The following is a 23,062-nucleotide window of genomic DNA, read 5'->3' on the forward strand; positions in this document are numbered from 1 at the left end:
CTGTTGAAAACACCACTTCTATATCTGCGACTTTGTCATGTTATTGGGCCTGGAAAATGTGTGTTTCCTTTAAAAGGCACCAGAATTAATGCAATGCTGCCTCAGGCAGAGTGCTTGTGATCAAAGGGCTGTGAAAGATTGGATGCTGATAGTCTTTTAAATTTTATTTTAGTTTTTTTTTTTCTTTTGACCAGCAACATTCTTAAATACCGTTCAGCAGTGCAAAACCATTTTATGTTATTCTGGAACTAGATTTCCCAAAATGTTTGTTAGTAAAATGCAATGTCTCCTTTTCCTTTCTGAGAGTGGACTAACCTCCTTTTTTTTTGTCCGCGAACTTTTTGCCAGCTGTACTGCAGATCTCAGCAAACAGATCTGTTTGCAGGCATGTATGTGTTTATTCACATGCATGAATATGAACACAGCTGGGGGTCAGGCTGCACTTTTCTAATGTAGGTAGCATGAAATTTTTTAAGGTTTCTTTTGTATTTATTAAAAAAATTAACTTCTCATTCTTCACGTGAATGGAAGTTTGTCTGATTAAGCAGCCAGTATTGTTCAAGTCTCTCTGCGTTCCAGATCTCTGAACAGCAGTTGCTTGCTGTCCTTGGGTACAAAGCAACCTGCTCACCACAGGCAACAGGGATAAAGTGTTCAAAGGACAGTGGGACGTGATTCAGTCTGCGTTTCACCTTATAAACTTCCCTTTTCCCCCACCCTCCCCCTTCTCCTTCTGCTTGGCAATAAAAGAGTGTCCTGTGTAATAGGAGTTGAGAGAGGGGGAGGAATAGCAGGCTTATGATAGACCTAGCTTTTCTGAAACATTGGATGATGTCCAGTGTGACCATGCAGAGGATGAGCTCAGGGAAATGGTTGGAAGTTCAAAGGCCTTTTTGTATCGCTCACTGTCAGTTGACAGATGTGCACTCCTTAGTTGTTGCTGCCCAGCCCAGTTCTTCCCACTGGCTCCCCTTCTTTGGGCTTGCTCCCCATCCTGCCTCTGGCTCTGCCTGGGAGGCAAGTTAGTCCCTGTCTGGGGATTTGCCTACCTTCAGCTCCATCCTGGGGCTTGCCTTTGCTCATCTCTTTCAGGAACATGCTGTTTCTTTGCATTGATATGGAGAGAACCATCTGGAATTGAGCAGAGAAGGGGAGGTTGAGGCTTAACTGTGTTTACTGTTGGCATAGCCTAATCCTGCTGTGAGTACTGGTGAAAGCATGTTACTACAATCTATGATTGTTTTCTTATCAATGGAAGCAATGCCTATGAAGAACTTGCAGCTGTTTCAGAAAGTAATAAATACCCTTCATTTTACAGGTTGGAGAAGGGGGCTAAAGAGATAGAACTGTCCCAGGGTCATGCATCAATATCAAGCTGGGATGAGGATATGGAGATTCTGTTTCTAGTCTTCTTGATGCTAATCCAGCTTGTCCTCCAGCAAGATGAAGCGGTCTTGTTCCCCCTCTGTCAGTGAAAAGAGTTCTTGCTACTTCATTTGTATTGCATGTACCTGTCTTCTGATTATGGCTTTTAAAATTATTTTAAATTAATATATGAGTAAAAGCAATACACCTACCAGACTGTATAGCTGTTCCCTTATGTCAGAGCAAGACATAGATAGTGGTGGTTGTTTGAGTGTCCTAAGTGTGACCTCCTGACTTTCCAATTTTCTCTTACCTTCAAATTTCCAAACACTTTGAATATATTTAATATTAAATACAATTAAACATATATAATTAATATAATTATATTAGAATAAATATAATAAGATATAATAAAGACTAAAATATTAAAATTAAATAATAAAATAAACAACAAAATTATTAAAATTAATATAATTAAGCAATATTAAACATTCTCTGTGGGCTAGTGATATGGGCTTAGCTTTAACTCCACAGAAATAAAACTCATCAAAATATGAAGTAGTAAATGGCCAACAAAAGAGCTGATTAGTAACAACCCTAGAGCAAAGGGCTGTGCAGTGGAACTGGAATCTGATGTACTGAGAACAAATGGAAGGAAACAAGAACGTTTCTGTGTAAACAGTGCGCTTTTTAGTGGGAAGGGATTGGGAGGGCAGAGCTAGGAAGAGGGGGATTAGCAAGAAATTGCCTTAATGTGAAAGCTGCTCCTAGAATTTCTTGCATTTTCTTTTGAAGCATCTATTTCTGACCGTTATTAGATTCAGATTACAAGGTTGTGTGGATCCCTGCCCTGATCCCATTGGCAGTTCCTCTGCTCTATGAGACATCAGCCCTCATTCATTAGTTTGGGTTTTTTGGTCTTAAGTGGATTTGTGGTTTTTCTTCCTCCTTTAAAGAAGAGCTCCTGTAGAAGGAGATTTAATCCCACCCTGCCCCCACCTCAGTGTTGTCTGGGCTAGCACACACTTGCTCTCTGCTGGGTTGGGGAATTTGGTCCTCCTTTGTATATGGCAGTTTGTGTTTTGCTTTCTTCCCCTGTGCTCGAAGCTTGATTTTTATATCTAGGGGGAGTATGAAATTGGCTGAACTACTCCCTGTAGGGGTGGAATTTCATTTTATGTTGTTACCTCATGAAGGGATGCAGCAGTTCAGTGGGATAATGGTATCCGCTCTGAACCAGCGCTAATGGCTTAACCCTCTGGGAGCCTGAAGAATTCTCCCCTGGAGAGTGAGCATGCAAATTCCCTTCCAGGTGGCTTCTGTGCAGTCCTTTGGTGATTAGTCATGCTAAAGCATATGCTGGGAGGATGGTCTTAGTCCTGAAATTGCAGCTGAGGCCAGAGAGGTTTTTCTCAGCGAGCAGTGTTTGGAAGTTGTGCTTGGGGTAGAGAGGTCTGATCATCTGTATCCAAAAATGTCTTAGTTTTGTTTGGAAGCAGAGTTTGGAAAGTAGAGAGTTTTCTACTTATACCTGAACCTTCTACTTATACCTTCTTCTCTGAGGAAGAAGAAAAAACTCCTCCTTCATTTGGCTGCAGCATCCCAGAGAAAGTGTAATGTAAGGAAAAGAATCAGCTATTGGAAAATCAGGGTGCTGTCAAACCTGTATAGGGAAAATAGAGATTTTTGTGCTTCCCTCTCTTTCATATCCCTCCAGGGCCTAGAAGTAGCTGGGTATGAGATAGGTAGATATCTGCATGGGGTAGCCTGGACATGATGAGAAGGGCCTTTTCTCAAGGGCCAGTGCCAAATTCTTTGAATTTTGAGAGCAATCACATCTGCAATGATGTCCTCAGATACAGAAATGCCTGCCATGCTACAGGAACAACCAAGATGATCTGAATTTGTGGTAAGAAAAATGAATGTTAGAGAAAGTTTGAATTTATCTACCCTAATATATTCTTACGGGGGGGGGGGGCTTTTGAGACAGGGCCTTGGTGAGAAATGTTGAAGGACTTACTGTGTAGAGCAGTGAATGATTTAGAATGTATAATTCATGCTTCTTTAACAGGACACTGGCAGCAGTCCTGGGTCAGGGGGAAACAGAGGGTTGAGAAAGCTGGAAAACCTGAAAATGTGGCTATTTGTTCTCATTATTAAATCATCCTCCTTTTTTGTGTGGCTGCTGTCTTCACCTTCCTTTTTTACCCACCTCCCTCTGCTCTCACTCCCACCTCCAGGATAGTGTTGGCAGGAAAGGGAGTAGCAGCATAGCAGAAAAGGGCTGGCCTGCCTGGTGACAGATGGGAGTTGCTGTCGGCACACTGGGCTGGGATGAAAGGGTTTCAGGCAGTAGCCTTTCCAGACCTTGCCTCGTCACATTGCTGAGCAAATGCCTTTCTTTGGAGAACACACCTGTCAGGAACAATCTTGTGCAGCCCCTTGCCTACCACAGCTGGCAGCACTTAAAAGCATGAACCTTTTGGGGTTGAGTGTTCCTCTCATCTGTGGGGGAAAGAAGAGGACTGATGCTCCCCCTAGAATTCCAGCTTTGTGGCTTCAGGCCTCTTCAGACACTGTGGATTTGTGGTTCCCACTCCATTGCAAACAGACTCCTGCGTAGAGAAGCATCATCCCATGTCTGTCCCCTTCTTCCATCCTTTCTGGTTGGATACCCCAAGCAAGGTTTGGACTCTGTTGTTCACGCTTGAGGTACAGCAAATTATCCCCAGCAGTGGATTCTTGCCTCTCAGCTTCTTGCAGATTTCTTAGACAAAAAACCTGAGAGTCCCCATGCTGAAACACACTGTAGCATGTTACTTTGCTTATTATTGCTTCTTATAGTTCTCATTTTAAGGAACTTGCTGTGTAATAGAAACAGGATGGACTGCCCTGAGAATCATGCAGGGAAGATATTGATAGTTTAATTTTGCTAGTGATAAAACAAGTGCAGTTATGGGAGGACATCAGGCTCAAGGATGAACTCAGCAAGGGAATTGCAACAGCTACTTTGTTGTGGAAAGGTCAGTGTTTCTCTGGGGAAGAGAGACTGCTTAGCTATAGACCTACCCTGGCCCTCCTCTAAGGAACAGCTCTTCCTGATGACTTGAAATTTTGTCTCTTGTTTCTAAGAGATTCAGCTCTGCTCCCTCAGGAGGGAAGGAACTTTGTTTCAGGAAGGAAGCTGGCTGCAGCTCCATGAGGTGTTTCTTTGCTCTTTCAGTGCTGCCCACTTGCTCCCCCTTGGACTTCCACTGTGACAATGGAAAATGTATCCGCCGGTCGTGGGTCTGCGATGGAGACAATGACTGTGAGGATGACTCTGATGAGCAGGACTGCCGTAAGTCACCTAAGGAAGAGGGTGGGTGCAGTGCCTGCCTGCTGTGACTGGGGAAAGTTGACCCTTTTTATTACAGGAATGTACGAATCTATCCACTGAATTAGACCTCTGCCTTTGTAGTAAGCTATATTCTGCCTGTGACAGAGGTGTGTACCTGTAAGGCCCTGCTGCCTTGGCACCTGGCTTGCTGTTCAGCTGCCTGTCTTGGGGGAGGGGATGCTTCTCCATCCAGCTGTAGAACCGTTTATGCCCTGCAGCCTTGCTAGTTAATGTCCCATGAAGCACTTCCCTGAGCTGGGCTTCATGCCCTCCCCTGTTAGTGGAAACACCTAACCCCTGCCAAATCCTACTGAACTCCCTGTCTGGCTGACTTCCTGTGGCCTCAGGTTCCACTGTCTGACTTTTCTGCAGTGCTGGCCTGTCACCAGCATCCTGCCCCTTCAAACAGGGCTCCTTGAGGAGAGGATGGTGCTGTAGGGATTCTACCTACCCAGAGTTGTGTGCATGGTGCTCTAGAGTGACTCTGATGGAGGAACCCCATCTGAAGAAAGGTGGAAATTAAAGCTCTTGACTGTAAACTGTTCCATGTCCACTGCATGCGTGGAAATGAGTTCATTTTCTGATCAGTATAACCGTGATCTTTGCCTGCTTTTTTGGGCAAAGAACTGGGAAGCAAAGTTCAGGGGTTGACATCCTGTGTGATGCTCTGGAATGCAGGACTAAGCTCAGTTTTCCAGTCTATTCAAATATATTCATGAAGGAAAATATATGTAGGCCTGATAGATTTTCTGTTTTTTGTAAAAGGTTGAAATGCCCTCATTTCTAAGATGAGAGTGGAGATGGGTATAACCAAAAGATTTGGAGACTAATGAAAGGAGAAAGACAAGGTTCTGTGCATGAGAGATTGCTGGGGGGTTATTCAGACTAGCCATAACCATAAGAGGGTTTCTACTGGATTGAAGTCCTTGGGTGCTAAATTTGCAGTCCCTTTCCTTTCCTTATTGGTCTGCAGACAAGCTTCCTTAGGAGGCTGGCAAAAAGAGTGAATGAAGCTGCAAATACTGAGGTGTTCAGAAGAGGAAGTTCAAATTTTCTCTCTCCCTCTTCAATGTACCTGTCCTTTGCTTTGAAGACAGGTTTGACATTGTTGTCAACAAGGTAGAAATACAACACTGCTAGCAGTTATTTTTTAGATAATATTTGGGACTATTAACTCATTTAAAAAGAGTTAAATTAATTAAGTTAATTTAAAAATTACCTTTTTTCTGTGAAGGGTTATCTTGAATCTGGCTTGGGACTGTGCTAGACTACATACCAGCATAGGATGGGTGGCTTCATCTCTCTCTTCCAGCTACTTCCTTCAACCTAAACCTCAGGTTCTAGAGTCTGATGTACTGTTGGTGTGTGAATGGAGTGGAAAAGAAACACTCAAGAAATCTCACAGTGGCTCTCCTGGTATTTGTTAGGAAAATGAGCTTTCCAGCATCACCATGTCCTTGGAGGATGATGTTGCTTGACTTGTAACAAGTCACGCATTTGCTGTTCTGCAAGCTAAATCTTCTTGCCATTCAACCTTATCCCTGTTGTGTCCTTGCAGCTCCAAGGGAGTGTGAGGAAGATGAGTTCTCATGCCAGAATGGATACTGTATTCGCAGCCTGTGGCACTGTGATGGTGACAATGACTGTGGGGACAACAGTGATGAGCAGTGTGGTGAGTAATATAAATACTGCCCTCACGGTACTTTAAAAGGAGCTGTGCAGAGTCCAGCCTGTGCAGTTGTAGCATTCCCTGAACATGGCTAAGGCTCCCAGCTGGCTCTTCTGGGCTGAATTTGTGGGATAGTCCATTCCAAGGGCTGGCTGCTTAGCATCTTGGACTATGTGGCTTACCTGCCAGGCAGAAAAAATGACTTGAGACCTTTCATTCCTTGACATAGCGTTGTGAAGTCCCCTTGGATTCGTGTTGAATCCAGCACTCTGTGTCAGTTCAGTGAACAATGATGGTTTCACTCAGACCCTGCCTGACACGGGTATATATGGTTTACTGAGCAGTCTTGTTTGTGAGTGCCCTAGGAGCTTCAAGAGGATGGTGTGGTGTTTTCCTGGGTACTCTGAAAAAAGCCAAGGCTTTGTTTGCATTGCTATCTCTGCAGATATGAGGAAGTGCTCAGAGAAGGAGTTCCGTTGCAGTGACGGCAGCTGCATAGCTGAGCACTGGTTCTGTGATGGGGACACAGACTGCAAGGATGGCTCAGATGAAGAGAATTGCCGTAAGTGCTCTCCTTTGTAATCACAGGAAATAGCCCTTTGGACCTGCTCTTGCCTTGGGTTTTGGCATGTTTTCTGCAGCGGAGATCAAAAACATGTTACTTCTGCCTCTACTGGCAGCTACTCTACCTTCTGCTGCCTACCCCAGAGGGCACAAAAGAACGGTGTCTCTCTTGTGTTACCTCACAGGCATACTTTGTCTGTGCCTTGCTGCTTCTCTTCCTTCCCAAAGCTGTGATATTGAGTCAAGCAGGAGGCTTATGCTTTACTGAATATAGCTCTCTATAAAGGAGTTGGGGGGCAGCTGGAAGGTGAGAATACTATCCCTTGTTTTTCCTCTTTTCTGATTCTGGACTGAAATTTTAGAAGTGGAGGGCTACTCTGCTTATTGAAAGCACCCTCAGGTACTGCACACTGAAGGCACCTCCTATCTGCCCAGTCTCTTTTCACTTAAATGCTTTTTGCAGGATGTTGCTCAACAAGTGACCAATGCTGAAAGAGGTGGGCGGTGTTGGGGCATGAGAACCCTCAACAGTTGTTTCCCTCTTCACCTTCACAGGCTTGTAGCGAGTGAGACACAGGAGCTTGTGTCCCTTTCTGACCCACACTGCCTCTCTCCTGAGTCTGTGAGCACTGTCCATGTCTCTGGAACTTGCAGTGGTCCCTTCCCCCTCCCTGCTCTCAAAGGCATTTTGCAGAATTTGTTCTAGATAGCAGAAAACTTCAAAAGGCTCTGGGAGGGGGATGAGGGCCGCCAGCTCCTGAAGGGCAGGGGGAGTGGATGCATGGGGGAGTTGTCTTTTATCTTTCCAGATAATGAGAGTTGGCAGAAAGCCAGGGGCTGCAAATACTTCTAAGCCAGGAAAGGACTCTACAAGGAAGCCAGCCTCTCTCCCTCTCCTTTCGCTCTCCGCCTTTCTCGTTCTGTTGCCTGTCACTTCACCAAAGGCCATGAATAGACCCTCAGGAGGGGAAGATCTGTGTCCCAACGTTGTCTCCTGTGGGAGTGGAAGGGCACCCAGAAGTGGTGTTCCTGTTTCTCTGAGTTGAAATGCTATTTCAGTCCTGGCTGGCAGTTGTCTCTATAAGACATTTTAAGTAACTTGCAAAGAAGTTCAGTTTGGCTACCTCCTGTTCTTTTATCTTCATCCATGTGGTTGTCATCTTTTCCTTATCTGCAATCATGTTTGTCATTTATCTGGGACAAGGTGGGATCACACTCTTCTTTTTTTGTCTAGGTTTTTTTCTTTTTGTTTTTTCTGGGTATGTGTGTGTTATAATTGAATCACACAACATGATAATTTAAGTCACTGATTGCATTTTCTCAAGGAAACTGAAACACTCAGGTTCCTTTGGTGAGGGACACATTAACACACATTTTCATATCCAGCCACTGACACTCACTAAATTAAACCTCTTAGTTCATGCCTTCAGGCTGTCCCCATTTCTTCAGGTTGGAGAGGCAGGTGTAGTTCACTTGCTATATTACTCTTTCTTATCAGTCTCTCTTCTCTTTTTGTTTAATAGATTTATATTCAGAACTCCTCAGTTGGGAGACTTGTATATCTGAAATGTACAGTGCATTCTCCAGATACTATGAGAAGAGGTGTCAGATTCTGTTGTGTGGGATTCAAAATATTTTTCATGCCTTCCCACTTAGTGTACTGTTGAACAGAGAGCAGTAGGCAAATCCTTGACCATTAGTTTGTTTGGCTTTGCCCAGGGTCATCTCTCTGACAGTGCTCCTTACTGAATAGGCATCATTGTTTTGGCCAGAGCATGGGAGGAAAGAGAGGGGGAAATCCTCAAAGGTCAGGTGCTGGCCTGGACACCCTACTGCTTCCTTGCTTCCTTTGGTCTTCAAGTGCTTATTTTTGCTAAAATTTTAAAGGAATCATTCCCTGGTTTAACCTTGCATTCTGACATGCCTCAGTCCTTAATATGGAGCTATCCCTAAGGTTTTTTTTATTTTTTTGTTTTTCTATCTTTATTTCAGGTTTATTAAACAATTTAAACACTTTCTTGGCACTAAGACATAGTGTTTCAAGCATTAGATGGAAGGTGATACTCCGGGATCCTTTTTGAGGCTTTCCCATCAATTCTTCCTTCATATCTTTTTGCTTCTCTAGAATTTAATGGCTCTTGAAAAGTTCCACCTTTATAGCCTAATATCCTATGTAAGTTTTTAGAAATATTGTATTTACTGCATTGTTTCCACGAGTGTCTTTATATATAGGTTTAACCTGCTTTTCAAGGAAGCAAAACCAGCATTCCCCTCCATAATACAAATCATGCAGAGGTATAGAGCAATGGCTAGTAATTTCCAACCTCTTTCCACTGAATATTTGCCAAACCATGATGGGATTGAGAAGGTTGCCTCTAAACTGGACCGTATCTTGTCACCTCACACATTTTTTCTCTCATTCTCTTGTTAGCATCAGATGTTCCAGCTGCCACCTGCAGCTTGGAGGAGTTCCAGTGTGCATATGGACGCTGCATCTTGGACATCTACCACTGTGATGGTGATGATGACTGTGGGGACTGGTCTGATGAATCTGACTGCTGTAAGTTAGCGCAGGGTGATGTCCTTGTTCAAGCATCAGAGTTGCAAACCTAGATGCATTTTACATTGGCTGGAGAAGGGATTACAGTGTAGATGGAAATCTATTTGTTCACACATAAGATGGCTCCTTCATTATTTGGGGTTTTGTTGAACTCTGGACAGTGAGAACAGTAGTGAGAGCTGTACAGTCAGTACAATTCTGCTTACAAGAATTACAACAGTTTCCAGAAGAAATCTACTCAGAACCAAGTTCCTTAATAATGGAGGGTAAGGGTGGTACTGAGGAGCTTTGGGGACTGTTACACTGGTCTGAGTTTTCTCTTTTTGTTTCTTATCATCTCTGCAGCATCTCACCAGCCATGTCGCTCTGGAGAGTTCATGTGCAACAGTGGCTTGTGCATTAATGCTGGCTGGAGGTGTGATGGTGACTTTGACTGTGATGACCAGTCAGATGAGAGGAATTGCAGTGAGTGCTGGGAACTGGTGGAAATATTCAGTTTCTGTGGATGCAAAAGAGTGTTTTGGACAGTGATTTGGAATTGGGTCTCTTCTGATCTGTCTTGCTTATCTAACATTCCTTATTTTAACCCTCAGCAACATCTATGTGCACAGCTGACCAGTTCCGCTGCAAGTCAGGGCGCTGTGTCCGTCTGTCCTGGCGTTGTGATGGGGAAGATGACTGCTCTGACAACAGTGATGAGGAGAACTGTGAGAACACAGGTTTGACCTGCTACCTTGCTGCTTAATAGCTAATTAAGTTTCCATCCTGATGGTAGGAGGTAGTAAAGTCTCTTTTGCATTGCTTCAGAGAGTTCAGCCTAGAGTTTCTGTCCTTCCCAGAGAATGGGATCTGTAGGCTGTCTTATATGCTTGCCAACTTGTGCAGGTCTATGTGCTTAAACTAACTTAGGTGAAGGTGTTTTCTGATCATGTATCTTGTCCCTACACTGTGAGTTACCACTGAGCTCTGGGACAATTCCATTCAGACTTGGAAACACCAATAACATGCCAAGTTACTACCTTTGTCACATGGGCTATACTAACTTATACCTTCTGGGTAGTTCTGTATAGCTTTCCTGTAGCATTGTAGAGTTGCTGAACAATTCTAGCAGGCAGTGGAATCAAAAAGGACATTTAGTGGAAGAGAAGAATAAAGCCTTTTTTTAGAGGATTAAGGGTGTCAGCTTCCCCCTTAGATATTTGCTCAGGAGTTACTCTTTCTAGTATTCATTTCACATATTGCTATTCTTTTGTATGATAGTGGTTATGGGGAGGAGGAGGGTTTCAACACACTCTAGTGTTATGGTAGGATTCAGGGAATGTTTAGAATCTTCGCTTTTCTTTAAAGCCTTCAGGATGCCTATAGGCATTGTTGAGGAATAGAGGGTCCTGGTCCATGAATTCATCCTAGTGAGTGGTGCCCAGCTATGTGCACTAATCCTTCTGGATCAGTGTATTCTGAACAGTGGTTTCAGGGTGACAAAATGGATTTGTGAAACTGTACCTCTTGTTTTGGGGTTGTTGAGGAGTGGAGAGTGGGTGTTCTATGAGGACAGCTGAGCTTAGAGGACCTGGAGAGGCACACTTTTTAGTCATTTGAGAGGAGCTGCACTCAGTTGGTCAGCTGTTGTGAGCATCAGTGTGGTGATCCTGGGAAAAGCAATCATACTTGAAGACAAGCTGGTAACCCTGTTTCCTCATCCTGATAACAAAGGCATTTAGAGGTACTGAAAGAAGTCATGTCCAGCTTCCAGAGCCACTGAAATTCATTATCTCCATATCAAATCCAGCACAAGGTATAGTTACTGTAAGTTAGTTGTGCAGTTCTACATTAGGTCTCTGGTGACAGTGAAAGGTCTGTGGTGAAAATTAAACAGGCTTTTCCAGGATGTGTACTGGCTCATCTAAGCAACATAGTGTGGTGTCCCAATGTCTGTAACAAGAGTTAAAATCCTCTTGGTTTTAGAGCAGAGTTAGATTTTTATTTGCCATAGAGAAGATTCCTAAAATACAGTCAGCTGGTGTAAGGATCTTTATGTTCAATGTGGCAAATGAAGTCCAAGTTTCAGAATCCTTTATATACAGTATTCCTGTGCTCTGAAAAGTGAATCTGCATGTGGTCTGGTTTTATGTTCCCACTTGGTGTGTCTGTAGTTCTTAACTGTACTTGTTAATCTCACAACTACCCTTTTCCACACTGTTTACTGGCAATCTGCCAATCTGATTTTTTCTCTGTTGGTAACTGTATTGTACTGTTATCTTCATAAGATTATCAGAGGGTGATGATTTAGGGACCGCTAATCAAGTCAGCTCAAGAAATAAGAGGCAACAGGACAGTGCAGTTATTGCTGAAGAAACAATCAGATTGGCAGAGTCCCTACAAACAGTATTACTTTGCTTACAAGAATTCTGTAGTCTCCTTGCCAACAGCAGAAGTTGAAGCGTGTAGGTCATGTGAAATCCTGTTGCCTGAGCTCAGATTTCAGGGATGCATGTAAATCTCATTCCAAGTCCCTCAAAGTGCAGCTGGGGCTAGACAAGATGTTCCTTCTTAGGCAGGCTTAAGATCCATAGCTGTGCTGGTGTAACAGATCAGATTATTAAAGTGAGGAACTGACTCCTCCTTTGCACATGCTGAGTAGAGTTGTGGATTCTGGAACCAAAGGAAGCTAAGGCAGGATCTTCCAGTCATTTTAAGATAAACTAATCAGATGATCTTCACAGTAAAGCAGCGGTGGACTCAGACTAGCAGAGAGTTTATAGACCTCCAAATCAATATAAAAATATGCAGAGCAGTAAGGAGTGCTAGGTGAGCTAAATTCAAAGGAAGAGGAAGTCTCTTGTTGCTTCCAACTGAGCACAAAGAGGATTTGTACTCAGTTGAAAAGTTTATAACACATCTTAGAAAATGTTCTGTATTATTTTCTTCACCATGACTGTTGTTCCATCAGTAAGCTGTGATGTGCTACTTTTCCCTTTTTCTGTTGCAGGCACCCCTCAGTGTGCCCCAGACCAGTTCCTGTGTGGGAACGGGCGTTGTATTGGCCAGAGGAAGCTGTGCAATGGAGCAAATGATTGTGGAGACGGCAGTGATGAGAGCCCGCATCAAAACTGCCGTAAGTCCTCCCAAGTTCAGTCTTAGACATAAATGGAGGCCCATTAATGTGTGGGAGTCTGTGTATCTGGTGCTACTGAAGAATGTGTGTAGGAAAGAAAGTCTGATCTGTGATAAATGGGAGCAAGTTAAAAATTGAGGAAAAAAAACCTTGTTGGTTTTGCCAATTAAAGACTGAACATAATGGGGAAAAGATTAAGATCTCGGGTATCACCATTTGTCTGCAGAGACACTAAAAGCATGTTAATCTCTGTTAAAAAACAGAGAGGAATTGTGTGTTAAATTAGTGTAAAAGCTCTGTTGTCCTGTTCAGTTGTGGCCTGCAGAGGAGAGCTCTGGCTGCAAAGAGGAAGCTTCCAGCACAGCTTGTGTCCTCCCCCTCTTGTTGTGCCTGCTTTGAAGAGTGACTGCTGCCTAACAGCTGCCTTGTGGTTTCAGCTCAGTTATCTTCACGTTTCTTCCGCAGGTCCACGAACAGGAGAGGAGAATTGCAATGTCAACAATGGTGGCTGTGCTCAGAAGTGCCAGATGGTACGAGGGATGGTGCAGTGCACTTGCCACACAGGTTACAGGCTCCTGGAAGATGGCCGATCATGCCAAGGTGGGTTTTTGGAGCAGTAGCCTCCTCCCTGCTGCTTTGATATGTTTGAAGTTGGTGGCTATGATAGGGTGAAAATCAGAGTATGAAAGCAGATATAATCTATCAGTGAGATTGTTGGGTTTGTTGATGATCTATCTAATGGTAACTTTCTCTGTAACATGCAGATGTGAATGAATGTGCTGAGGAAGGCTACTGCAGCCAAGGCTGTACCAACAGTGAAGGAGGCTTCCAGTGCTGGTGTGAGCAAGGCTACGAGCTGCGGCCTGACAAACGTAGCTGCAAAGCTCTAGGTAAAAGGGAGTTCAACCTAAAAACACAACTGGTGTGCATCTGTTGGTCCAGTTCTCATAATTATGTCTCTAGTGCTTCACTGGCAACATTGTACTGTTTGCCAAACCAACACATGAAGGAAAGAAAGCACCTGGATTTGTGTTAGATATGCCCATGCTGTTGATAAATGCTTGTGAGAATTTTGTGTGATTTTGACCACAGAGAGAGGTACTGTTTCCTTTCCCTGCTAGGGAGACAGCGCTTGCCTTCTCTTCCTAGAGCTTTGTTGTTCTGTGTGACTCAGAACCTGGGACAAAATGAGCTTTCTGTCTCTGTTCCGGAAGTGTCTTACTTAGCCTTTCCAGTGAATGTGGTTGTATCACACTTCCTTGTGCTCTGACCGATGGTGCTGGTCACCAATCCTGAATGCTGTGAATGGCTGCTGAATGGAGATCTGCTGGGTTTTTTAGAAGATATCTATACACTTCTTTAACTTTAATCCTCCTCTAATGTAGGAGCTGAGGAATTAGAAATTCCACTTAAAGACTTTAGATTTCATTAGGAATTCCCCTAGTGAAATCCATAAAGGTTGTTGATATTTTGGGGATGGTTTTTTTTTGCAGTGGAAGTACCTGCTGAGTTTATATCTGGCAGAGGCAGATTTCCTGTGTCCTGTCTGTGGTAGAAGGTGTAGTAGAACGTGTTTTTGCATGGCTAGAAAATGCATATAGTCAAAAGAAATCCTAGTCCAGCTGCCAAGTGGCTGTCTAGTGATATGGTTTCAGAGACTGAGGTGAGGTGGGCTTAGGTAGGACCTGGAATGATCACTTCTTGCTGAGTTAATGTTTGCCAGAAGGTTTAAAACTGCTCATCTTTGAGTTAGAACTGTGTATACAGGATGTAAAAACAGCTGTCTGAAGTGTTTTGCAGTTGGGGGTTGATTTCTGCTGCTAGTACTGCAAAACTCTGTTCTGGGACTTGGTGTAGAGGGAGTGATAGGCAGGACCCAGTCAAATGCTGTCAAATACTCCAATGCTGTCTTCCTGTATATTCTTAGGGCCAGAGCCTGTGCTGCTGTTTGCCAATCGAATTGATATCCGACAAGTGTTGCCTCATCGCTCTGAGTATACGCTGCTTCTGAACAACCTGGAAAATGCTATTGCCCTTGACTTCCACCACAGCAAGGAGCTGGTGTTCTGGTCTGATGTCACGCTTGATCGCATCATGAGGGCCAATCTGAATGGCAGCAATGTGGAAGAGGTGGTTTCTACAGGACTGGAGAGCCCAGGTGGGTCATCACAAAAAAGGCAACAATATAGAGGGTGGGTGAGTGGAGAAAAGGGGGGACACGGCATTCAGAGCAAAGTGCATGTCCCTGAGGAAGGGTATGGGCTGGATGGAATGGGTGTGAGGTGAGTGTCCCCCTAATCTTTGCTGGCAGGAGAAGAAACTGAGCCTCTTCTGAATTGGACAGAGAAAGGGAACTATTTTACTGTGCAGATCCATAGTTTCATTCTGTGCTTAATTCTGTCTTGTACATAGGTGGACTTGCTGTTGACTGGATCCATGACAAATTATACTGGACAGACTCTGGGACATCTCGAATTGAAGTAGCAAACTTGGATGGCACTCACAGGAAAGTGCTTTTGTGGCAGAACCTGGAGAAGCCCCGAGCAATTGCCCTACATCCTATGGAGGGGTGAGTGAAAACATGGGAAACCAGGGGGAAACCCAATGAGCCCTCCATGTACATGCTTCTTGTTGAACATTGAAAACCCCATTCTTGGCTGCAAAGTTTACCTCAGGGCTCAAGACTTCAGTTGGCACTGACTGTTTGGGGAACCTGGCAATGCTGGGACTCTTCAGAGCCTTAATCCTGCTCTAGGCCTTTCAATTTTCCATTTTCAGCAGGCTGGGTGTTACTTATCACTTCTCTTATGTCTGTGACCCAGTCTGATGCTCGAGGTCACAGGACTGATACCGTTTTGCCCTGATAGGGAGTGATGTTGGTTCTGTATGTGGGCCACAAGTTTTCTCTTGTCTCTCCCTGCCTCCTCCAGTACTATCTACTGGACTGACTGGGGCAACACTCCCCGCATTGAGTATTCCAACATGGATGGCTCCAATCGGCGCATCATTGCGGATACACACCTCTTCTGGCCCAATGGACTGACCATTGACTATGCAGGACATCGAATGTACTGGGTGGATGCCAAACATCATGTCATTGAGAGGGCTGACCTTGATGGACGCAATAGGAAGGCTGTTATTAGCCAAGGTAAGTAACTTTCTTACTTAAAGATAAGGCTTTCTCCAGGAGTGCTTTCTGCAATTAAGACCACAGAGTATCACAGTGCTGATCTGAGTTTGACACAGTGGCTTCTGCATCTGTACTTGTCTCCTGTTCTTTCACTGTGGACAGAATTCTGTCACCACTGAGGGATGGAGTTTGTTGCCATCTGTGGCTTCATGAAAAGCAAGCTGAGGGAGGTGATTCTGCTCTTGTGACACTCCACCTGGAATGCTGCATCCATCGCTGGGGCTCCCAGCATAAGAACATGGAACTGTTGGAGGAAGTCTAGAGGAGGGCCACAAAGTTGATATGAGGATGGGTGCACTCCCCTGCAAAGGCTGGGAAAAAGTTGGAGCTGTTCAGTCTGGAGAGGAGAAGGTTGTGTGGAGACCTCATTACAACCGTTCAGTATCTGAAGGGAACCTACCAGGCAGCAGGAGAGGGACTCTTCATCAGGAACTGTAGTGTTAGGACAAGGAGTACTGGATACAGATTAAAAGAGGGGAAATTCAGGTTAGGTATTAGGAAGAAATTTTTTACTGTAAGGGTGGTAAAGTGGTGGAACAGGTTGCCCAGGCAGGTTGTGAATGCCCCAGCCCTGGCACTGTTCAAAGCTAGGTTGGATAAGACCTTGAGCAACCTGGTCTAGTGGGAGGTGTCTCTGTCTATGGTGGGGGGATTGGAACTAGATGATCTTTAAGGTCCATTCCATCCCTCTAATGTTCTATGATTATAGGATAGCAGTGAGAAATTGTGTGTTAAATTAGTGTAAAAGCATATTTGAGCAGGTTGAGTGTGGTGAAGCCTAAGGGGCAGTGGAAAGAGCATTTCCTTGTCTCCCTGCTAGCCTGAGTCATGTTAGATGTGATTATATTCTTTACTGGCTGTCTATTACAGGGCTCCCACACCCATTTGCTATCACCGTGTTTGAGGATAGTCTGTACTGGACAGACTGGCACACCAAGAGCATCAACAGTGCCAACAAATTCACAGGCAAGAACCAGGAGATCATCCGCAACAAACTCCACTTCCCTATGGACATCCACACGCTGCATCCTCAGCGTCAGCCAGCAGGTAACTGCAGAGCGGGTAGAGGCTCACTTGAGCCAGTAGGAGATCTGGAACCACCCGCTCCCTGTAAAGCCGGGAGATGACAGCCTGAGCCCAGCATGAGGGACACACCCCCGCCTGTGCCCGCGGCCGAGGCAGAACTTGCTCTACCGCCCTCGTGTTGAGGTTGCTGGCGCGGTACCTCAGAGTTGGGTGTTACTGCAGCTCCCCCTGCTGACATCGGGGGTGGAGGCCTTTCAGTAGGAAATACTTGGGGTTTATTTACACAAAAGATGTTCTGGGACGGGGAAAAAACATAAGTGGGCATCGTAATGATTGACACCTCCCTTACTCCTCTTCAATTACCATTATCTGCTCTTGAAATGGATTGACTTAAATGTTCATTTTAAAATTGAGCCCTAAAAACAGAGTTAGTGCTTTAGTTTATATGTTTCCTTATTTTCAGTTAACTTCTGGGTTGGGAAGTTATATCCATGTGGTCTGGACACCTCAACTTGTGTTTTTCCTCATTTCTTTACTCTTTGCTTTATGTGGTTGCTTTTGTCTTTGGCTACTTGAGCAGGGAGAAACCGTTGTGGGGACAACAATGGAGGCTGCACTCACCTCTGCCTGCCAAGCAGCAAGGATTACACCTGTGCCTGCCCCATGGGCTTCCGCAAGACCAGCAGCTATGCCTGTGCCCAGAGTAAGTGAGGTGGGACCACGTGCTCAGATGTTCAGTGGGTGGCAGAGGGCTGGCAGTGGGACTAAGCATGAGCAGCATTTGTTTCCAAGGAAATGCAGCTGGATAGACTGAGGTAGAAACATTAAGGGTCCTGCCAGAGGATGCTTCACGTTTTTGATGCATTCCCATATTGTGTATTCTCACTGCCCTCACTAGGCTTCATGGGTGGGGATCCAGACAAATTCCACCTTTGGTTCTTATTTCAGGACTGCTATTGGCACCATGCTACCTGGCAGAGCTGATTGTCTCCCTGAAATTCCCATAATGGCTTTGTCAGTGATGAACAAAAAATTCAGTCCTCATCATTGCCACATTTCTCTTAGTTTGCAACTATGTGAAAGAATTAGATCAATTATCTCCCAGATTCTCAGGAGCTATTTTTAAATACCTATTTGATTTGGAGGGATGTCTGTGCCATCCTTCGAAGAATCTGTTTGCCCTTGTTCCCTCAGCATAGGTTACACCCCAAGAGAGAGCTCACAACCACTCTGATCCCCCTTGCCCATTCTCTCCCAGTGATATTTTGCTTCCAGTAAAAAAAAGACCAAAGACCCGCTAGTGAGAGATGATGTAGGTGGTTAAGGTTGTGGATATAGCAGGGAATTGTCTGTCTATCACTGTATTGTTGAACTTAGAGAAATTAAAAGAAGACCTTTCGACCTTTGATCAGGTCTTGACAAGTTCCTGCTTTTTGCCCGAAGGATGGACATCCGTCGGATCAGCTTTGACACAGATGACCTGTCAGATGATGTCATCCCCCTTGCTGATGTTCGCAGTGCTGTGGCTCTAGATTGGGACTCAAAGGATGACTATGTCTACTGGACAGATGTTAGCACTGACTCAATCAGCCGAGCAAAATGGGATGGATCAAACCAGGAGGTAGTGTTCACTGTGTATGGAGGTCATCTGGCCAGGAGACTCCTTGAGCATCAGATTTGAAGCCACTGGGATACACTGGCTTTTTAAGGCACTGCAGTTCATGGTGGATCTTTTGTTCATTAGTTTGCCTAGTTCTGGCAAACTACTGAGATCATTGGACACTTCATAAACAATTAGGTGTATGAAGAACCTTGAATGGAGATATGAAACATGGTGATTTGCAGGCTGTGGTCAATTCCTTTGTTGTAGCCCTAGAATATGAAAGGAAAAAGTACTAAATCCTCTGTTATGTTCTACATTTGGAGCAAGAGTCGCGCTCTTTGAGAATGCTTTTTAAACACTCCTAGGCTGATGCTACTATAAATCAAACAGAGTTCAAAGTTTGGATTTGCAGTTTGAACAGGCACAAAAAAAGTAGATGTTTCTTGAAATGAAAGCCTTATTTGGACTTCTCAGTCCTTAATACTCTCTCTTGTGTGGCATTGCTGTGCTCAGGCTTTTGCCTTTTGAAAGCTAACATTGTTTGTGAATGGGTAATGCATTGGACAAATGCTTTCTCCCTAAGGTCTAATGTCACTAAGGAATTTTTCTTTTTGTTTTAATTTAGGTTGTGGTGGACACCAGCCTTGAAAGCCCAGCTGGACTTGCAATTGACTGGGTCACCAACAAATTATACTGGACTGATGCAGGTGCTGGGATCCTCTGCTTTACATAGACTTCTGTCTTCCTCATTAGTCATGAAAACTGGAAATCCACTCAGTAGTTCTGTCTTTTTCATTCCAAATTTGTCTTATTTCTGTGTAGCAAAAAGATGGAGTTTCATGTCATGTGTTTCTAACTGAGTGTGAATTGAGGCACAATCTTTAAATTCTCTTTGCAGTATCCCCAGTACTAATTCTGCAAAAATATTTGTCACTACTGATGTCTTCCTGCAGAGCTTGTGATTGTGCATGTTTATGTATCTTCCAACAGTGTATCTTGGGGTGCAGCAGGTAATACTTGGAGCATGTTCCCTGCTGGAGAGTCATAGTTGAGAGAGATGTGAGGAAGATTATTCTTTTCTAGCTGTTCTTTCGTGGCATGGGGGCTTAGGTAAGAGGTGGATTATATACAGGATTCTGCATCTGTGACAGCCACAGAGGTGACTTGAGAGGACGGAAGGTGACACTTGAAGCCTGATTTCTTTTCTATCTTCCAGCTAAGAACACAGATGGCTACAGGGGAAGAATACATTGTTGTATGGAGGTTCTTGCCTTAGCTCTTGCAATTCCAGATCGATCTCTGTTATTTTCTCTCTCAACTTTTGTAGGAACAGATCGGATAGAAGTCTCCAATACAGATGGGACCATGAGAACTGTTCTAATCTGGGAGAACCTAGACAGACCTAGAGATATTGTGGTGGACCCTGTTGGAGGGTAAGAGATTCTTTCTTCTGGGATGACATAACAATTCTGGCATGTCTAAAGACTTTCTTGCACATCTAAAGACTTTCTGGTTCTTTGGTTTTGTACAATCTTCTGCCTCACTGGTGCCATTGTTCTACAACCTGCTAATGACTGAAACTAGAGATGTGATTTTAGATGCTAATGGAGCAAGATAAGCAGAGGTAATTGCCTGTTGTGCTGTGGAGCTTGCAGAAGATGGCTGGTGTTTTCATTTGTTTATTCTGGGGATGTAATAACTAAAGATGTAGTACAAAAATATGGAGAATGGGGCCATCTAGATGTTTTTTATTTCTCTGTTCCACATGTATGTTGAGTTTGTATTTCCTGCTTATCAATTAGAGTTTCAGTCAGAAGGATGTCCTCAGACCTTGTGGAGGTGGGAATAGGGTGGATAGGAAAAAGCTTGTCAGACATTGCTTTAGAAGCGTTGAATGCCTTGAATCAGAGTGCCATTCTTTCCTTGAGTAGGTTACTGGAAGACAAATGCAGCAAGAGTGTAAAGGGCTAGTGGTGTATATTGGTGAATAATCAGTTAATTTTTAGGCCTTGACCTATTTTCTTGATTTTTTTTCTACACACTGTAATTAGGCCAGCCCGTGGGCAGTAGAAGGTATACGAATTTGAGTATGATCTTAGGTACATTACAAGAACCCAAGGCTGGACATGAGTACAGTAATACTTTAATGCTTCTTCCTGCTATGTCCTGAAGGCACCAGACTCTTCTGCTTCTCTGGCAGTGAACAAGTGTGGGCATTCACTTCTGTCTGGGCTTCTTTTTAGGTTCATGTACTGGACTGACTGGGGAGCTAACCCAAAAATTGAACGTGCTGGCATGGATGCCTCAAACCGCTTGGTGATCATTTCCTCCAACCTGACCTGGCCCAATGGCTTGGCCATTGACTATGAATCACAGCGCTTGTACTGGGCAGATGCAGGCATGAAGACCATTGAGTATGCCAGTCTGGATGGAAGCCACAGGAAGGTAAGGAAACCATCTTTGAGGAGGTCTGGGAGCCTGAGCACACAGTGATGATGGCTCCTGCCTCTTTTTCTGATGGAAAGGGAAATTTACAAATCAAAGTACAAAGCGACTTTCACTGGGAGAAAAGAACTCCCTTTCAGTTTGAAACTGTGTGAGAGGGGAATTTGAGGGCTAAGGTTGCCTCATCATTCTCCTTTTGCTATGATTGTATGTTCTGATGTTGAGAGGGGATAAGGGAAACCTCTTCTCCTTAGTGACTTCATAGTCACTAATATATATATTTTTATATATATATATATATAAGTGTATATATATATAAATATTTTCTATATAATATATATGTAAATATAATATCTAGATTCTATTTACATATAATATAATATTTTATATAATATTTATATGTAATATTTATATATAATATTTCTCTTGGGGTGATGGGGGTAATCTGAGCAGGTGCTGATTGGGAACAATCTGCCTCACCCCTTTGGACTTACTCTTTATGGTGAGAGACTCTACTGGACAGACTGGCAGGCCAAAAGCATCCAGAGCGCAGATAGGAGGACTGGGCAGTCTCGGGAAACACTGCAGGACAATCTGGAGAATCTTATGGATATTCACGTTTTCCACCGGCACAGGCCACCAGGTACAGAGCTCACGCCCAAGCCCCACTGAGCTGAGAGGTTGCTCAGGCTCTGCTATGTGGCACTTCTTTTTCACAAGGAGCTGTCCTGTCAGCCCTCGTTGTCTTAAGTGTCTGTGTGGAGTATGAGAGCATGAGAATTAACTCTTGACTTGGTATTTGAGGGCATTCTAGAATGCATTTCTCTAGCTGCTGCATCCCTTTTTTCCACCAGTGCTAGTGGCTTATAGATTTCTCATCCTCTTTTCCATAGTGCATACAGCTTGTGAAGTTAACAATGGAGGCTGCAGTCACCTGTGCCTTTTGGCACCTCTTCCAAAAGGTTACAGCTGTACTTGCCCTACAGGGATCAACCTGCAATCTGATGGCAAGACCTGCTCCCCTGGTGAGTAGAATCCTCATTGCAGTTTTGTATCAGAGCTACATTTTGCCTTTGCCTTGTTAAAGAAAAAAAATTTCACTTTTATGTGCTTACCTGCTTTATGCCTTCAATTTGATTGGGAATTGTTATGAAGAAGCTTACTGATAAATGGATTGATGGAGCCATTTTTCTTGAAATTATGTTGGACAAATAAACCAAATGTCACATTATTTCCCATACTTTTGCCCTAATACTGAGGTGAATTCCTAAACTACAAGGTGATATATTCTTTAATAGGTCTGTATATGCTTCTCCTGTGGACCCTTTTGACGATGGTGGAAGGCGCTTGGCTTCAGGCCATGGTACATCCACTTTTCCTCTGTAGCAGGAAAAAGGGACTCCTAATTTCCATTTCCCACGCATATTTGCAGAAGTAACTATTTTTGAGTGTAATACTTTCCAACTTGGATGTAAAACAGCATTAAGTGATGCTCAATAAAGTGATGCTTTTGTACACAGACTGTCCATAAGCCAAGATCTGTCTTGAGACACCTTCCCTTTTCCACTGAAGTGGATGTAACCTCTAGAATATTTGATAAGCGATGCCTTCCGTTGACTGAACTTGTTCCTCACTAATATCTGTCCATTGTCCACTCTGCAGGAATGACCAGCTTTCTGATCTTTGCCAGAAGGACTGACATTCGGATGGTCTCTCTGGATATCCCTTACTTTGCAGATGTTGTTGTCTCAGTCAATGTCACCATGAAGAACACCATTGCAATTGGAGTGGATCCTCATGAAGGTCTGAACTTCTTACTGTATTTGGCTGTGTTTAAAAGGCAACAAATAGCTTTCTGTCTAAATGTCTGAGTAAAGATCCAGGCACAGATCTTGCTGTGGGCTGTGAATTTGAGTAGGTTTTTATTTTCCTTATATGTGCTGCAAATAATTATTTCCAGTGAGGAAAGGAATATCCTTACAGGAAAGCAGAGAACCCAAACAATGCTGCCTGCAATATTGCATGGAGTTCCTGTGCATTTTGGATTTAAGAAAGTTCCTCTTGCTGAGATCTTTTACAACAGCAGAGCTGAGACTGTGCTTGTTCATTTATAGTAAACATCTGATGCTGTGCTAGATGTAAACAG

The 23,062-nt window shown here is 43.9% G+C and overlaps 1 protein-coding gene across 3 annotated transcripts in view; it reads left to right on the forward strand.

Annotated features, from left to right (window-relative positions):
• The window catches only part of LRP4 (LDL receptor related protein 4), an 83,615-nt gene that overhangs the window by 45,674 nt on the left and 14,879 nt on the right, over nucleotides 1-23,062 (forward strand). For 2 of the 3 annotated variants that reach the window (XM_015629764.2, XM_015629766.2), the window contains exons 3-23: nucleotides 4,589-4,705; nucleotides 6,303-6,416; nucleotides 6,859-6,975; nucleotides 9,409-9,537; nucleotides 9,883-10,002; nucleotides 10,131-10,256; nucleotides 12,527-12,652; nucleotides 13,118-13,252; nucleotides 13,417-13,542; nucleotides 14,580-14,810; nucleotides 15,065-15,221; nucleotides 15,583-15,800; nucleotides 16,713-16,889; nucleotides 17,446-17,571; nucleotides 18,281-18,489; nucleotides 19,097-19,178; nucleotides 19,799-19,904; nucleotides 20,715-20,916; nucleotides 21,370-21,559; nucleotides 21,810-21,941; nucleotides 22,579-22,719. In XM_015629764.2, coding sequence (XP_015485250.1) covers nucleotides 4,589-4,705; nucleotides 6,303-6,416; nucleotides 6,859-6,975; nucleotides 9,409-9,537; nucleotides 9,883-10,002; nucleotides 10,131-10,256; nucleotides 12,527-12,652; nucleotides 13,118-13,252; nucleotides 13,417-13,542; nucleotides 14,580-14,810; nucleotides 15,065-15,221; nucleotides 15,583-15,800; nucleotides 16,713-16,889; nucleotides 17,446-17,571; nucleotides 18,281-18,489; nucleotides 19,097-19,178; nucleotides 19,799-19,904; nucleotides 20,715-20,916; nucleotides 21,370-21,559; nucleotides 21,810-21,941; nucleotides 22,579-22,719 — 3,081 coding nt within the window. The remainder of the gene's footprint in view (nucleotides 1-4,588; nucleotides 4,706-6,302; nucleotides 6,417-6,858; nucleotides 6,976-9,408; nucleotides 9,538-9,882; nucleotides 10,003-10,130; nucleotides 10,257-12,526; nucleotides 12,653-13,117; nucleotides 13,253-13,416; nucleotides 13,543-14,579; nucleotides 14,811-15,064; nucleotides 15,222-15,582; nucleotides 15,801-16,712; nucleotides 16,890-17,445; nucleotides 17,572-18,280; nucleotides 18,490-19,096; nucleotides 19,179-19,798; nucleotides 19,905-20,714; nucleotides 20,917-21,369; nucleotides 21,560-21,809; nucleotides 21,942-22,578; nucleotides 22,720-23,062) is intronic. The other variant, XM_015629765.2, reaches the window with a different exon arrangement.

This window comes from Parus major, chromosome 5, assembly GCF_001522545.3.
Source record: "Parus major isolate Abel chromosome 5, Parus_major1.1, whole genome shotgun sequence".
NCBI classification, from domain to species: domain Eukaryota; kingdom Metazoa; phylum Chordata; class Aves; order Passeriformes; family Paridae; genus Parus; species Parus major.